The 16,168-nt window shown below is 40.3% G+C and overlaps 1 protein-coding gene across 2 annotated transcripts in view; it reads left to right on the top strand.

The window, feature by feature from the left end:
- SNX6 (sorting nexin 6) overlaps nucleotides 1-16,168 on the top strand; it is a 63,482-nt gene that overhangs the window by 43,602 nt on the left and 3,712 nt on the right. For both annotated transcript variants that reach the window (XM_030318923.1, XM_030318922.1), the window contains 4 exons: nucleotides 2,241-2,280; nucleotides 7,250-7,336; nucleotides 9,962-10,121; nucleotides 10,209-10,294. In XM_030318923.1, the coding sequence (XP_030174783.1) occupies nucleotides 2,241-2,280; nucleotides 7,250-7,336; nucleotides 9,962-10,121; nucleotides 10,209-10,294 (373 nt within the window). The remainder of the gene's footprint in view (nucleotides 1-2,240; nucleotides 2,281-7,249; nucleotides 7,337-9,961; nucleotides 10,122-10,208; nucleotides 10,295-16,168) is intronic.

Raw genomic sequence — 16,168 nt, 5'->3', positions numbered from 1 at the left:
ATAAACGTTGAAAAAAAAATTTAAAAAAAAAAAAAAAAAAAAAGAAAAATTTTGCTAGCAGCCTGGGCATGTAGAATGCCTGACCCAGCAGGCATTTAGAATATCTTCATCAAAACACATCAGTAATAAGGAACTTTTTTATAAACTTGGATCAATGTTATTTTTTCCTCTACTCTTTTTCTCTTATTTCTTAAATCTGAAAAATAGAGGCGCCTAGGGAACTCAGTTTAAATGTCCGACTTCTGCTCAGGTCATGATCTCACGGTTCGTGGGTTCAAGCTCCACATCGGACTCTCTACTATCAGCACATAGCCTGCTTCGGATTTTCTGTCTCCCTCTCTCGCTGTCCCTCCCCAGTTCACATGCTCTCTCTCTCTCAAAAATAAACATTTAAAAAGAAAATCTGAAAAATAAAAATTGACTTAATGTATATTTTAACATTTACAAAGTGTTATTTGATGAAAATTGGCTGATGTGTGTATGTGTAAGGAAGAGACACAGAACTTATGTCAAAATGTTCTTAGGTTTTGATGAAGTTTATTATAAATAAACGTTCTGAAATTAGAATATACAGTATATATGTATGTATGTATTTCTTTGGAGGCCAAATTGACTTTTAAAGTAAAATATGATGGTATTAGTTTATACTTTTTAGAGAGGCTAGTTTTTGTTTTTAAGTTTAGTGAATCTCAGGGTAGTCCTAGGGTGACCAGAGGGTAGCTGTTGTATGTGTTAGTATGGAAGTACTCTCTGAATGTTTGCTTACACAGCTGTCCCTTACTTAATTTATGTTAGCTTTCCACATTAATGTAATCATGGTTAATTTTAGTTTTTCCTATAATATTGTTTAAACACAACTGTTTATTGAAAAATAATCCAAACTTTTTTTTTCAAACTTAAGTGGCAAAACTATTTTCCTAGTTTATGCCTTTTTCTAAACCACATCCTTGAATCATTTTTCTAGTGTATCTTGTCTTAGTAGACCTGTAAGATCCAAAGATCCAAGTTTTTCAGCAAAGCAAGGTACTATACATATATATATATATGGCTTACATTAATTAACATGCTACCTTTCCTAAGAATTCATAAGTCTTGGAGTGCCTGGGTGGCTCAGTCGGTTAAGCATCTGACTTCAGTTCATGATCTCATAATTCGTGGGTTCTAGCCCCACATCAGGCTCTGTGCTGACAGCCCAGAGCCTGGAGCCTGCTTTGGATTCTGTGTCTCCCTCTCTGTCTGCCCCTCCCCTGCTCACACTCTGTCTGCCCCTCCCCTGCTCACACCCTGTCTCTCTCTGTCTCTCAAAAATGAATAAACATAATTTTTAAAAAAAGGATTTGTAAGTCTTTGATAAGAAGAAAAAGTCAACCTTGCCATGTGTAACTGGGCATAAACCTGTCAAGCAAGTTCTTTTTAGTAAAACAAAGTTCATAAAATAGTGTTTTAGCTTTCAATAGCACTTGCCTTCATCCAGTTATAACGTCACCAGTAATTACATATTTCACAGAGTACTCTTTTAAAAAGCTGTGCGTTGGGATATTTTTTAGTTGGTATCACCATTGAGAGATAGGCAATTTAGTTAAAAGTGAACATGAATTTTGAGATACAAATTGCTTACTCATTTCTGTTATTTTCTAAAACAAAGCAGCTCTATTTGAAGGTGTTTAAAACATAACTATCAAATAACTTCAAGAGCTGTTCCAGCCTTAGTGTTTTCCTTTTAAATCAGCCTTTTGTCTCTTTGGATCTGATTGTTCTGTACTTCTATAAGAATTTTGAAATCATGGGCTTTATTTAGTATTATGTGGCATATTAATGAATGTAAGGAAAAATTTTTTTTTGTTTAAATGTATGTATGGCTTAGGGGTGCCTGCTGGCTCAGTTGGTGGAGCATGTGCCTTTTGATCCAGGGGTTGTGAGTTCAAGCCCCACATTGGGTATAGAGATTAGGGAAAAAAAATTGAATTTTAAAAAGTTAGAAATTAATAAATATATGGCTTAGATTGTTACTTTGAAAGGGTAAGATTTTCTGTAACAACAGTTTCCAAGTTATCTGTTATATGGGTGGAAGTACAGAGATGTTGAACTAAATGAAGTCTGCATTGAACGAGACCATCAAATATTACTGTAGTGAGATAACAGTGTTCATTATTAATACAGTTTGGGGGCGTATTCTCTCAACATTTGACTTGGAAAATCATTTCAGAGCTGGCTTCTGATGAAATATTTTTCCCTTCCAGGTTTTTTCTCAAAGTTTCAGAACTATTTGATAAAACCAGAGTAAGTACTATCAGTTAACCTTTGGGAGTCTAAATCATTGCATACAGTACTGTTTAACCTGTTATGATTGTGTTTAACTTTGTTGAGAAAGATGAGTTCTACTTCAGAAGGATGAAGAAACAGACTTAGATTTGAAAATTGTAAGTTGTTTTTCAGGAAACTCATTTTTTTTGTTGCTGTTGTTATGGCCTTTTGGTATTTGTAAAAGTTCATATTCTTGATCAGAGAACATGTTCATTATAGAGACTAGGTTTACTTTTATGAAGAATGGTCTTTTTCTGGGGCTTTGTATGCTAGAAGAAAGTTTTAGATTTATTACGGTTTTACCAAGATTACATTGCTTTTGATCCCCCTTGACACACTGGTTTAAAAGCGAGTTATATCTGTGTCCTTGGGTGACTCAACTGAGTGTCCAACTTCAGCTTAGGTCATGATCTTAGGGTTCATGAGTTTGAGCCCCACAATGCGCTGGCTTCTTTCAGCACAGAGCCCGCTTAGGATCCTCTGTCCCCATCTCCCTCTGCCCCTCCCCTGCTCACGCTCTCTCTCTCTTAAAAATAAACATTTAAAAAAAAAAAGTGAGTTTAACAATATGAGGCAAATACACAACTGCAAAAAAGGTTAAATAGCAATAATGCTTTAATATTGATGTAGTCTTGATTTTCAGGGATTAGTCTTAGATACAATAATATTAAAACACTTTGATGAAGTTCAGAGAAGAGTGAAATGTTTATTATGTGTTTAATGGCACTTACCTGAGATTGGAAGTGGCTAGTCCATTGTAGAAATCTGATTTCAACGTGACTTTGTCAATAGAGTAATAGATAGTGAAGCTAAGTAAAAGAAAAGGAGTTATTTTCTTACAAAGGAAACCGTCATTAAATACATAAATGTTGTTGTAGTGAAGGGTCCCGAAAGCCCATTATTTCACTTTTGGTATTTGTACAAATGAGCATTTTCCAGGAAGATACAGTTGTTTCCTGTGTGTCTACATCAAAAGAATAGGGAACTATCACAGAATAGCTTTATGAGTTAGTATTTTTGCAGAAGTAAATGTCAAGATGAGATTAGACATGCAAGAGATTCATTGGGAAGAACAAAGAGGGAGGAGCAGGATAGACATGAAGAGACTTCAGACCATAGTGCAGGTCTACACCTGGGAAAGGAGAGGGACTTGGTAGGAGGAGTTTCAGACTATAGCGCAGTCTTAAGAAAGTTTTGTCCAGATCAAAAGGGAGTCCTCAGCCAAAGTTGCTCATTAGAGGCAGTACGGCATCAGCAAGACTGGGCTAGTGCTACGGCCCCTGTGCTCTGTCATTGGGTGCAGCTGAGGCAAGGAGGGAAGGATGTATCATAACCTTGGGATGAATATTGTTCTGATCTAGAGAGATTGCAGCTGGGACTCTGAACAAACTATGCTCCTTGCAGCAAGCAATTTCTCATGAAGGAGATCTAGATGGCACGTTGCCATAGGCACCACAGTCTTCATTTCTTTTGGCGTCTTGGTGTTGTTCTGGTTATTATTGCTGTGGCACAAACCATCCTAAAATCAATAGCTTAAAACGACAGCCATTTTATTATGCTAATGAATTCTTTGGGTCAAGAATTCACAAAAGGCAGAACAGAGGTGGCTTGCCTTTACTCCATGATGTCTGGGGCCTCAACAGGGAACATATGAAGGCTGTGGGCTAGAATCCCCTGAAGGCTCTTTCACTCAGGTGTCTGGGGGTGATACTGGCTACCAACTGAGACTTTAGCCGGGGCTATTGGCTGTAACATTTGCGTGTTGCTTTTCCATGGAGCTGCTTAGGCTTCCTCACAGTATGGTGGCTTGAAAGCAAGCATCCTGAAAAATGGGAAGTGAAAATTGCTAGTTTCATTAAGGCCTTGAAACTGGCACAGCATCACTTTTGTATTGATCAAGCAATGTTAGGGCCCAGAATCAAGGGAAGGGAATACATACATACATACCCCTACTCCTTCTTAATGGAAGGAGAGAGGAGCCATATTTAAAAGCACCCAACTTCCATCTAACATGTTAGATTTATCTAAATCAGTTTATCTAAATTTATCTAAATCAATTTTGAATATATTTTATGTCTGTGCATTTATTGTTAGGTTCATAAGTTTATTTCTCTGTAAGGGAATGTGTCTTAAGCTTCAAGGTTTTTGCTAACTTTTTACTGAAATATATTTTACATATAGGAAAGAGCATATATGAGAAGTATACAGCTCAGTGAAATTTAACAAATTTAACACACCCATATAATGAACACCCACATCAAGAAATAGAACATTTAGGGGCACCTAGGTGGCTCAGTCGGTTAAGCATCCAACTCTTGATTTTGGTTCAGGTCATGATCTCACGGTTCATGAGTTTGAGCCCCACATCGGGCTCCATGATGACATTGCTAAGCCTGCTTGGGATTCTCTCTACCCCCTCTATTTTGCCCCTCCCCCCTTCTGTACATGGCGCACTCGCTCACTCTCTCTCAAAATAAGTAAACTTAAAAAACAAAAAAAGCATGCCCTGCCCCCCTTCAGCTGCTTTCTGAGTCACCACCTCCTGCAAGGAAAACCACTATCTTAGCTTCTAACAGCAGAGATTAATCTTATTTTCATATTTTATGTAAATGCTTCATGCAGTATGTATTCTTTTATGTCTGGTTCCATTTACTCAGCATTACATACATAAGATTCATCTGTGTTGGTTTTGGGTTTTTTTTCCTTTTTCAGAAGAGAGAGAAGTACTTTTCCTTTTTTTTCTTTTCTTTTCAGTTTATTTACTTTGAAAGAGAGAGAGAGAGCTAGGGAGGAACAGAGAGAGGGAGAGAGAGAATCCCAAGTAGGCTCCACACTACAGCTTGGAGCCCCATGCAGAGCTCAAACTCATGAACCATGAGAAACCTGAGCCAAAATCCAGAGTCGGATGCTTAACTGACTGAGCCACGAAGGCGCCCCTGCGTTTTTTGTTTTTGTTTTTGTTTTTTGGTTTGGTTTTAAGTTTATTTACTGAGAGAGAGAGAGACAGAGTACGTGCGAACGAGTGCACAAGTGGGGGGAGGGGCAGAGAGCGAGGAAGAGAGAAAGGATCCCAAGCAGGCTCCATGCTACCAGCACAGTGCCCGGCTGGGGGCTCAGTCTCACAAACCATGAGATCATGATCTGAGCCAAAATGAAGAATCAAACACTTAGCCGACTGAACCACCCAGGAGCCCCGATTCATCCATGTTGTTGCATGTAGGTATAGTTCCTTCATTCCTTCATTCATTCCTATATACCTTTCCTTGGCAAGAATATACCTAAATTTATTCATTTGTCCTACTGTTGGTAGGCTTTGGATCGTTTCTAGTTTGTGGCTCTTTACAAATAGTACTTCTAAGACCATTCTTAGATAGTTTCAGCTGAAAACAAGTAGATACTTGTTCAGTATATATAACCAGGAGGGGAATTAGGGGTCTTACGGTATCCATGTGAAAAGCTTTCATAGATCGTGCCAAACCGTTTCCCAAAGTGATTGTACCAATTTACATTCCCATCAGAATAAATGTGAGCATTGGGGTTGCTACACAGCTTGCAGTACTTGCTGTTGTCTTTTTTTAGTTATTCTGTTGGATGTGTAGGGTTTTTATTTTTAATTTTTTTAATGTTTTTATTTATTTTTGAAGGAGAGAGAGAGACAGAGGATGAGCGGGGGAGGAGCAGAGAGAGAGGGAGACACAGAATTCAAAGTAGGCTCCATACTGAGCTGTCAGCACAGAGCCGGACGTGGGGCTTGAACTCACAAACTGAGATCATGACCTGAGCCAAAGTTGGATGCTTAACTGACTGAGCACCCAGGTGCCCTGGATGTGTAGGGTTTTTAAATTTTAACTTTATTTCAACAGGAATTTCAGACCCACAGAAACATTGTGAGAATAGTACAAGGAATTCCTATACATGGGTCACCCAGATTTCCTAAATGTTAACATTTTCTACATTGCTTAAAGTGCTTTTTCCCCAAAATGTCCATTTCATTCTGTTTCTGCCCTTTGTGCACATCTGTCTTTTTTTAAAAGATAAGAATTAGGGGCACCTGGGTGGCTCAGTCAGTAAAACCTCCAACTCCTGATTTCAGCACAGGTCATGATCTCATGGTTCGTGGGATCGAGTCCTTTGTTGGGCTCTGCGCTGAGTGCAGAGTCTGCTTGAGGTTCCCTCCCTCTCTCTCATTCTCAAAATAAATAAATAAACATTTTTTTAAAAAGATAAGAATTTTAATATAGTCAATACAGTTATCAATGATTTCCCTTGATGTCACCAAATTCTTGCTATATGCATGTTCCCAGTTGCCTCAAATGGCTTTTTACAGTGGAGTTCATCTGACTTAGATTCCAACAAGGTCCCTATATTATATTTGGTTGACATAATACATCTTTATCCTCCGTCTCTCCAGACTGAAGAGTTGCATCTTTTTAGTCTGACATGGCTGTTTCCCGTTTTATCCCAACTCAAACTAACCACATCTGTTTATTACTCTGTGGTGTCTTCAGGCACATTTTGGTAATGTTTTGACTGTATTTTCTGGTTGTTCTCAGTAGGAAGATTGGTTTGTTACCTAGTCTACCATCGTCAGCCTTTAACACTTTAAAATCATGTGTACATATCATTGAAAGGAAGTAACAAGAGAAAATGTAAGTGCTGAAAGATGGTACTGAAACACAGTCTAGCTGGGAACTTGAGTCAGATATCGAGTCCTTCCAAAAACTCACTAATTTCATTTGATCTCCTTCTTTTTTCTGTTTATTTCTTGTCATAATCATGAAGAAAAGTAATAGGCTAGTAGAAAGGAGAGGGTGGGAAACTTAGGTTAAATAGGAGTGGATACTATAGATATTTATAACTTTAATTTTTTTACAGTAATTGAGAAAGAAAATGTGGGGTGTAGACTATGTGCTAATTAAATGCCTGTTTTTTTCCCCTTTTTCAGAAAATAGAAGCACGAGTGTCTGCTGATGAGGACCTCAAACTTTCTGACCTTTTAAAGTATTACTTAAGGGAATCTCAAGCTGCTAAGGTAACTTACTGTTCACTGTTTTTTAAAAAGGACTGTTTTATTAAAAGCCATCTCTTTAGAAGTTAGATTTAAGGTTATTAAAAATTATTAATCTGTTGATTTTAAATTATATTCTCAAGTGTGAATTTTTTTCTCCTTTTATAAATTGTAGGTCAGGGAACCCCACATAAATGTTTCCTCTATTGGGGTGCCTGACTGGCTCAGTTGGTAGAGCATGCAACTCTAAATGTTGGGGTCATGACTTCATGCCCCGTGTTGGGCCTAGTGCTTATTTAAAAGAATAAAAACTTGGGGCACTTGGGTGGCTCAGTCAGTTATGCATCCGGCTTTGGCTCAGGTCATGATCTTGTGGTTCATGAGTTCGAGCCCCACATTAGGCTCTGCGCTGACAGCTTGGAGCCTGGAACCTGCCTCGGATTCTGTGTCTCCCTTTCTCTCTGTCCTTCCCCAGCTTGTGCACGCATGTGCTCTCTCACTCTGTCTCTCAAAAAGTAAACATTTTTTTAAAAATTACTAAAAATAATAATAAAATTAAAAAATAACTAAAAATAATGTTTCCTCTGTAAGCTTCTGATACAGTATAGATTAGAATTTTTTTTTTTTTAATGAATTTGGTATAGTCATTCAGGTAAAATGCCTACAAAACAAAAAGTAAACCCCGTAGCTAAAGGAGTCCTAATTTGGTCTATATATATCTTTTGGGGGTAAATGAGCTCTAAAATCAGAATGTGTTTTATTTTAAGGCGACTCAAATTTCCTTTTTTTTTGAGAGTGAAGAGGGGGAGTAGGGGCAGAGAGAGAGGAAGACTGAGAATCCCAGCAGGCTCTGCACTGTCAGTGCAGAGACCGGCCTGGGGCTCAAACCCACCAACCGCAAGATCATGACCTCAGCCAAAATCAAGAGTCGATCACTCAACCAACTGAGCCACCCAGGGAACCCAAATTTCCTTTGGAAGTCTATGTATGTGCAAGACTAAAACTCTTACTATCCAAAAAATGTTTAACAGAAACAACTGAAAAAAGCACTGAAAACTTAGTGGCTCAGATATTCCAAATTTTGTGTTAATTTATGAATCGGTATGTATTGTACAGAAAATTCCCATGTGGTCAGTGGTGATTTGAACACCACATTTTCATTCCTTATCAAATTATAAATAGGCCTTGGGGCACCTGGCTGGCTTAGTTTATAGCACATGTGACTCTTGATCTCAGGGTCTCGAGTTCAAGCTCCACATTGGGTGTAGAGATTACTTAAAACATAAAATCATTAGTGGTGCCTGGGTGGCTCAGTTGAATAAGTGTCTGACTCTTGTATTTGGCTCAAGTCATGAACCCACGGTTCATGAGCTCAAGCCCCACATCAGTCTCCACGATGATAGTGTGGAGCCTACTTGGGATTTTCTCTCTCCTTCTCTGTATCTGCCCCACCCACTCTTGTTCTCTCTCCCAAAACAAATAAACTTAAAAAAAAAAAATTAATAAATAAGTAAGGGGCACCTGGGTGGCTTATTCGGTTAGGTGTCCAACTTTGGCTCAGGTTATGGTCTCATGGTTTGTGGATTCGAGCCCCGCATCGGGCTCTGAGCTGACGGCTCAGAGCATGGAGCCTACTTCAGATTCTGTCTCCCTTTCTCTCTGCCCTCCCCCGCTTCTGCTCTGTCTCTGTCTCTCTCAAAAGTGAATAAACCTTCTTTAAAAATTGTTTTCAATAATTAATTAATTAAATCTTTGTAAAATAAAACCACAGCGTGATACCACTTCACACCACCAGGTGGCTTTAATCAAAAAGATAAGCGTTGCCAAGGATGTGGAGAAATTGGGACACTCATACAGCGCCTGCAGAAATGTAAAATGGCGCAGCCACTTTGGAAAACAGTCTGGCAGTTTCTCAAAAGGTTGAACATAGAATTACCGAGTGACCCAGCAATTCCACCCCTAAGTAATGAGATAGAAAGAGAAAGGAAGACATGTTCACACACAGACTTATACACAAATGTTCATAACAGCATTATTCATAATAGGCAGAGTGTGGAAACAAACAAATGTCTCTCCACTGGTGAACGGACACATCCATGTGGTGTGTCTGTCCTTACGGCGAAACATTATTTAGCAGTCAAGAGGAATGAAGTACTGATTCAGTTATAACATGAATGAACTCGAAACTTTATGCTGTGTGAAGAAAGCCAGACAGAAAAGGCCACACATTACGTGATTCCATTTTTTTTTTTCATGGCACGCCCAGAATAGGCAAATCTACGGAGACAGAAAGCAGATCAGCGGTTGTCTAGGGTTGGGGGGTGGCAAGGAGGAAATGAAGAATGACTGCTGATGGATGTGGGGTTTCTTTTTGATCGACAAAAATGCTCCAAAATTGATGGTGGCGATGTTTATACAACTCTGCCAGCACACTAAAAACCCGTGAATTGTGCACTTGGAACGAGGTGTCTGTGTGTGAATTACATCTCCATAAAGCTGTTATAAAGACCATTTGGAGGGTGACTGGCATGTGATCTTCATGGCGTAAGCGTTAGCTCTGATGATGATGGGGGCAGTGGGGTGGTGGTGGTTGCCCGTGACTGTTCGAAACACGCAGCGTGCCTTACTGCGAAGCATTCTGTTGTATAGGATCTCCTCTATCGAAGATCTAGGTCACTAGTGGATTATGAAAATGCTAACAAAGCACTGGACAAAGCAAGAGCGAAAAATAAAGATGTTCTTCAGGCTGAGACATCCCAACAATTATGTTGTCAGAAATTTGAAAAAATATCTGAATCTGCAAAACAAGGTACTGTTATATTAACCTTTAATTATACGGTATACCTTCAACTATTATGTGAATTAAATAGTTAATCCTAATTTCTTTCGTCCACAGAACTTATAGATTTTAAGACGAGAAGAGTTGCCGCATTCAGAAAAAATTTAGTGGAACTGGCAGAGTTAGAACTGAAGCATGCAAAGGTTAGTGTCATAGTCAAGGTTTAATATTTTACGTGACTTATAATTTAGAAATGAGTAGTCTTGGGGCACCTGGGTCCTCACGATTGGTGAGTTTCAAGTCCCACGTTAGGCTGTGCGGCCCCCCTTCAGATCCTCTGTCCCCGGTCTGTGCCCTTCCCCCCCCCCAAAAGTAAAAAATAAACATTAAAAAGAAAAGGGAGGGAAGGAGGGAGGGAGAGAGAGAGAGAGAGAGAGAGAGAAAGATAGAAAGAAAGAGAGAGAGAAAGGAAGAAAAGAAAGAAACAAATGAATGAATGAATGAATGAATGAATTACGGGGTGCCTGGCCGGCTCATTCGGTGGAGCATGTGACCCTTGATCGCCTGGATGTGAGTTTGAGCCCCACGTTGGGTGTTGGGTGTAGAGATTACTTAAAAAAAAAAGAAAGAGAGGAAGGCAGGGAGGAAGGAAGGAGTCAGTTATGGAATTGATAATAATCCTTTAATGACAGTTTCTTTCTGGAGGGATATTGGAAGAACCATTCCTGGATTAGAATGAATTGTAATTGGAATGCTAATTTTTGAAGATCATTTTAGTACTTCAAAATAATTTAATGTTAGTAAATAAATATCCTTCGCCCAGCGTTTTTTATAGTGTTTGTTTCCTCCAGATTCAGCCCTTTCTCGTAGTTAAGATAAAGCTTGGCCCAAGCCTTCTAATAAGGTGAGAACTAGAGAATCTTAGAATTGCGAGCGAACTTAAAAAGATCATCTAATTCAAGCAAGAATAATACGTACAATTTCTCTAAGCGGTCAGCTCTGCAAGACCCTAGTACCTAATATGGAAACCAGTATCATTTGTGACTGCTTAAAAAAGATAAATCTATCTTTAATAAAAACTTCTTTAAAAATTTAATATTTGCTGGCTTCAATCAGAAGGACTGAAAGTAAAAATATATTCAAAATTCCCCAAATTAGAAGTATTAAAGAAATTTGAATAAACTTGTTAGTGTTTTTGTGTTTTTTTTTTTTAAATATATTTATAGTATTTACGCTTTGAAAGTCATTAAAAAGCTTGAAACTCTACTAAGACGTTCGGGACACTCCATAACGCACAGAAATCTGCTTCTGTGTCACTTTGACAAATTGGTCAGAGTTTTGTCACGTGAAATAAGAAAGATAAATTTGACGGATGCCTGGGTGGCTCTGTCGTTTGAGGGTCCGACTCTTGGTTTCGGTCAGGTCATGGTCTCACAGTTTGTCAGCTGGAGGAGCCCTGCGTCCAACTCTGCGTGGAGTCTGCTTGGGGTTCTCTCTCTCCCTGCCCCTCCCCGCTCGTGCGCTCGCTCGCTCGCGCGCTCTCTCTCTCTCTCAAACTCTCAAAATAAACGGGTTGGCTTTAAAAAAAGAAAGAAAAATGAATTTAATTTCTCCCACAGAAACATTTGGATATATTACCTCAAATATTTGAATATATTCTCTCCTACAAGCTAGACATCTTTGAGCTAAATATATTTTATCCCATACATTTCAATAAGCTTTTTATATTATTACACTAGGTCATTGCTGTTTTCAAATATTGCGTGCAGGGGCCCCTTGGTGGCTCAGTTGGGTAGGCCTCTGTCTTTGGCTCAGGTCACGATCTCACGATCTCACGATCTCACAGTTGGTGAGTTCGAGTCCGACGTCGGGCTCTGTGCTGACAGCTCAGAGCCTGGAATTGCTTCGGATTCTGTGTCTCCCTCTTTTCTCTCTCTGCCCCTCCCCTGCTCATGCTCTGTCTCTCTCCGTCTCTATGTCTGTCTCTCTCTTTCTCAAAAAAAATAAATAAGTAAATAAACATTAAAATTTTTTTTTCAATATTGCACCCAGAAATGGAAACACCTTTCCACACGTGGACTTTTTATTGTACACGTTTCTCCTTACGGCAGTTTTAGAGGCATAAGGGTTTTTTGTGTTTTTTCTTTTTTTTTTTCTTTTTCTTTTTGCTTTTCGTATAAGGGTTTGTTTTTTTTTGTTTTTTGGTTCTTTTGTGTTTTGTTTTGTTTTGTTTTGTTTAGCGCCATCTTACACCAGCTTGATTTGGCTTATAATCACACATCTTCTCCTCATTCTCCTCCTCCTTGGTCTGTTTTCGAGCCTCCAACCTATAGTTGTGTGTTTAATTCTTTGTAGGAATAGTTTTCATTTTTGTGGTAAAAAACACATAAATGTACCATCTTACCCACTTTTAAAGTGTACGGTTCAGCCTTGTTAAGTATATTCACATTGTCGTGCAACAGGTCTCTAGAACTTTTTCATGTACTGAGCATTTAATTTTTAAAATGAAGTTGCAGGCCACAGTTATGTCTGTCAAATTGTAGCTTGCTAGTTGTAGCCCAGCGTGGGATCTTTTGGAAACTTCGATTTGATCATATAGTAGTTGACTAGGAGAGTGGTGATTACTCCCAAGTGATGGACATTTGTAGTTTGTATGAACTTCCCTTTTATGTCGTCATCTAAGTTTTACTTTAAAAGATTGATCGAGGGGCGCCTGGGTGGCGCAGTCGGTTAAGCGTCCGACTTCAGCCAGGTCACGATCTCGCGGTCTGGGAGTTCGAGCCCCACGTCAGGCTCTGGGCTGATGGCTCGGAGCCTGGAGCCTGTTTCCAATTCTGTGTCTCCCTCTCTCTCTGCCCCTCTCCCGTTCATGCTCTGTCTCTCTCTGTCCCAAAAATAAATAAACGTTGAAAAAATTAAAAAAAAAAATAAAATAAAATAAAAAAATAAATAAAAGATTGATCGGGACCAAAGGAGTCAACATTGGTTCATCTAACCGGATAAGTGCACGGTACCCAAAAAGGCTGAATTTGTAGTTCCCTTCCTTTCTTTCTATACTAATTGATATTAAGTTATTAATGAGTATTCTTTGGTGATGGCTATTTGGGTAGCTAGGAATTCACCTATTTATACTATCATCAACCGTTTCCATTTTATCTGTGATGGATACAAGATGTATCCAATTCGTCATTACAATGAAGCTATATGTTACAGATTTCCTGGTCCAATCACCCTCTCAAAAGAAAATATTTCGATAAGGTTGGCACGATTTATTGTTACTGCACCCGTGTTGGTTTCTAACGTTCACTATGTTTGTTCTTTGTAAGGAGGTTATAAAATCTCTTCAGGATTTTGTTAATAGGTTTAAGGAAGGATTAGCAGATTACAGCCTGTCTGTTTTTGTGTAGCCTGTGGGCCAAGAATGGCGTTGGTTTTTTGAGAGGGAGAGAGAGATAGAGCACCAGCAGGGAAGGGGCAGAGAGAGAGAGGGAGAAAGAGAGGGAGAGAGAGAGACAGAGAGAGAGGGAGAGAGAGAGAGAGAGAGAGAGAGAGAGAGAGAGAGAGAGAGAGAGACACACCAAGCAGGCTCCTCACTGTCAGCGTGAAGCCCGATGCAGGGCTTGAACTCCCTAACCGCCAGACCATGACCTGAGCCGAAACCCAAGAGTCAGACACCTACCCGAAAGAGCCACCCAGGTGTCCCGGAGAGAGAGTATGTTAAGCAGGCTCCACGCCCAGTGCAGAATCCCAGGCGGGGCTGATCTCACGACCAACCGTGAGATCATGACCTGAGCCGAAATCGAGAGTCGGACGACGCTTGACCGACTGAGCCACCCAGGTGCCCCTCAGTGGTTCTTTAAAAAAAGGCGAAAGAATAGTATTTCATGACACGTGATAATTACGTGAAATTTAGATTTCATCTGTAAGTGAAGTTTTCCTGGAATACAGCCAAGCTCGTTCCTTTGTGCTCCGTCTGTGGTTGCTTTCATACTACTACAGCAAAACAGAGACCACGTGTCTCTCAAAGTCTAAAACGTTTACTACGTGTTTAAGCCCCTTACAGAAAGTTTGCTGACCCTTACTATATAGATGGTTGTCAGCCTCTGGTTTCCAGATTTCTGTGCTTTTCAGGTCCTTTCTGAAATGTGTTCTCTGATGGGTCTTCTACTCCAGTGGCTCTCTCAACTAGAGGCAGTTTTGCCTCCCGGGAGACATTTAGCAATTTCTGGAGACATGTCTGGTAGTCACAACAGAGGATGGGTGGGTTTACGACCGGTATGTAGGGCGCAGAGGGCAGGAATGCTGCTAAACTTTTGACAGGGCACAGGAGAGCCCCCATTAGAAAGGATTCGACAGCCCCAAATACCTCAAGTCTGCCGAGACTGAGGGACACTGAGACTGGATGGCTCAGTCGGTGGAGCGTGCAACTCGTGTTCTCAGGGTTGTAGGTCCGAGCCCCACGTCGGGTGTAGAGATGACTTTAAAAATAAAATCGTTCAGGGGCGCCTGGGTGGCTCAGTCAGTCAAGCATCCGCCTCTTGACCTACGTAAGAAAATGATAATAAATTTTAAAAATAATGATAAAATAAAATCTTTTTTTAAATGGGGGGTAGGGTGGGTGGTGCCTGGCTGGCTCGGTCGGAAGAGCGTGTGACTCTCGATCTCGGAGTCGCCAGTTCAAGCCCCACGTTGGGTGTAGAGAGATTACTTTAATAAAACTTGGGGCGCCTGGGTGGCTCAGTCAGTGAAGCGTCTGACTCTTGGTTTCCGCTCATGTCATGATCTCACGGATTTGTGAGTTCGAGCCCCGTGTCCAGCTCTGCACTGATAACCGTGGAGCGTGCTTGGGATTCTCTCCTCTCTCTCTCTCTCTCTCTCTCTCTCTCTCTCTGTCTCTCTCTCAAAAACAAAATAAAATAAACATTTTTTTTTAATTTTTTTTCAACGTTTATTTATTTTTGGGACAGAGAGAGACAGAGCATGAACGGGGGAGGGGCAGAGAGAGAGGGAGACACAGAATCGGAAACAGGCTCCAGGCTCTGGGCCATCAGCCCAGAGCCTGACGCGGGGCTCGAACTCACGGACCGCGAGATCGTGACCTGGCTGAAGTCGGACGCTTAACCGACTGCGCCACCCAGGCGCCCCAATAAACATTTAAAAAAATAATAAATAAAGCTTAAAAAAAAAAAAAAAAACCCGCCGAGGTTGAGAAACCCTGCCCTCTCGTCTGAGGTTTCTTGATGATTTTGCAAATCTGAACAAAGTCCCATTTTGGTCCCAGAATCCATATAAGTTATTCCAAAGAGATTAGACATTGGTTAAATTTACATCCAGATGGTTTAAAACTACTTTGGATTTCACTCATTATAACCGGGATATGTCTTGCCATGTATTGGAACCTGGTTATAACAGAAAATTAGGTCATTTGGTCACTTTTGTGTCCTTGAAGATAGTCTCAGATATTTTATTAATGAAGCATAGAATGTATGATAAAGGCAGTGAAAAAAAAAAAAAGGTGATGCTACTGCTGCCTATGAGGGCGTGGAGTCCTCGTGCCTGGTGGGTAAGTGTGGACCAGGGCACACCCTTCTGGAGGGCGTTGGCAGTGTGTCAAGTGCAGGATGTGTATCCTTGGACTTCGTCCCACTGGAGGGATATACCTTTAAGAAGATCATGTCAGAAATACAGACAGGCTCAGAATCCATCGTTCTACTGGCACAACATGGACAGTTAACTGGGGCACTTGAAATTCTTAAATGTTTATGTTCACCCAATTTCAGGCGCTCGGTAAAGTTGCAAGAAAAGTACAAAGAATCCCTGGATAGTTGTCACTAGAGTCCTCAAATGTGCATATTGTCATGTTCGCTCTGTCCTCCCCTCCCCCTCTTCCTCCCTCCCTCTTTACTTTTCCTCTTTACACAGTACACACACACCCCACACCCCTACCCTTATACATACCTGTTTTTGTCTTAAACCGTTTAGGTTGCAGCTAGGTAGTCTCTTGGCTCTTAAACACTTCAGTGTCGATTTCCTAACACCAAATAATTCTCTTGAATACTTGGAGCAATTACAAAGAT

The sequence above is a fragment of the Lynx canadensis genome, chromosome B3 (assembly GCF_007474595.2).
Source record: "Lynx canadensis isolate LIC74 chromosome B3, mLynCan4.pri.v2, whole genome shotgun sequence".
NCBI classification, from domain to species: Eukaryota; Metazoa; Chordata; class Mammalia; order Carnivora; family Felidae; genus Lynx; species Lynx canadensis.
This window is presented reverse-complemented; position numbering and strand designations above follow the sequence as displayed.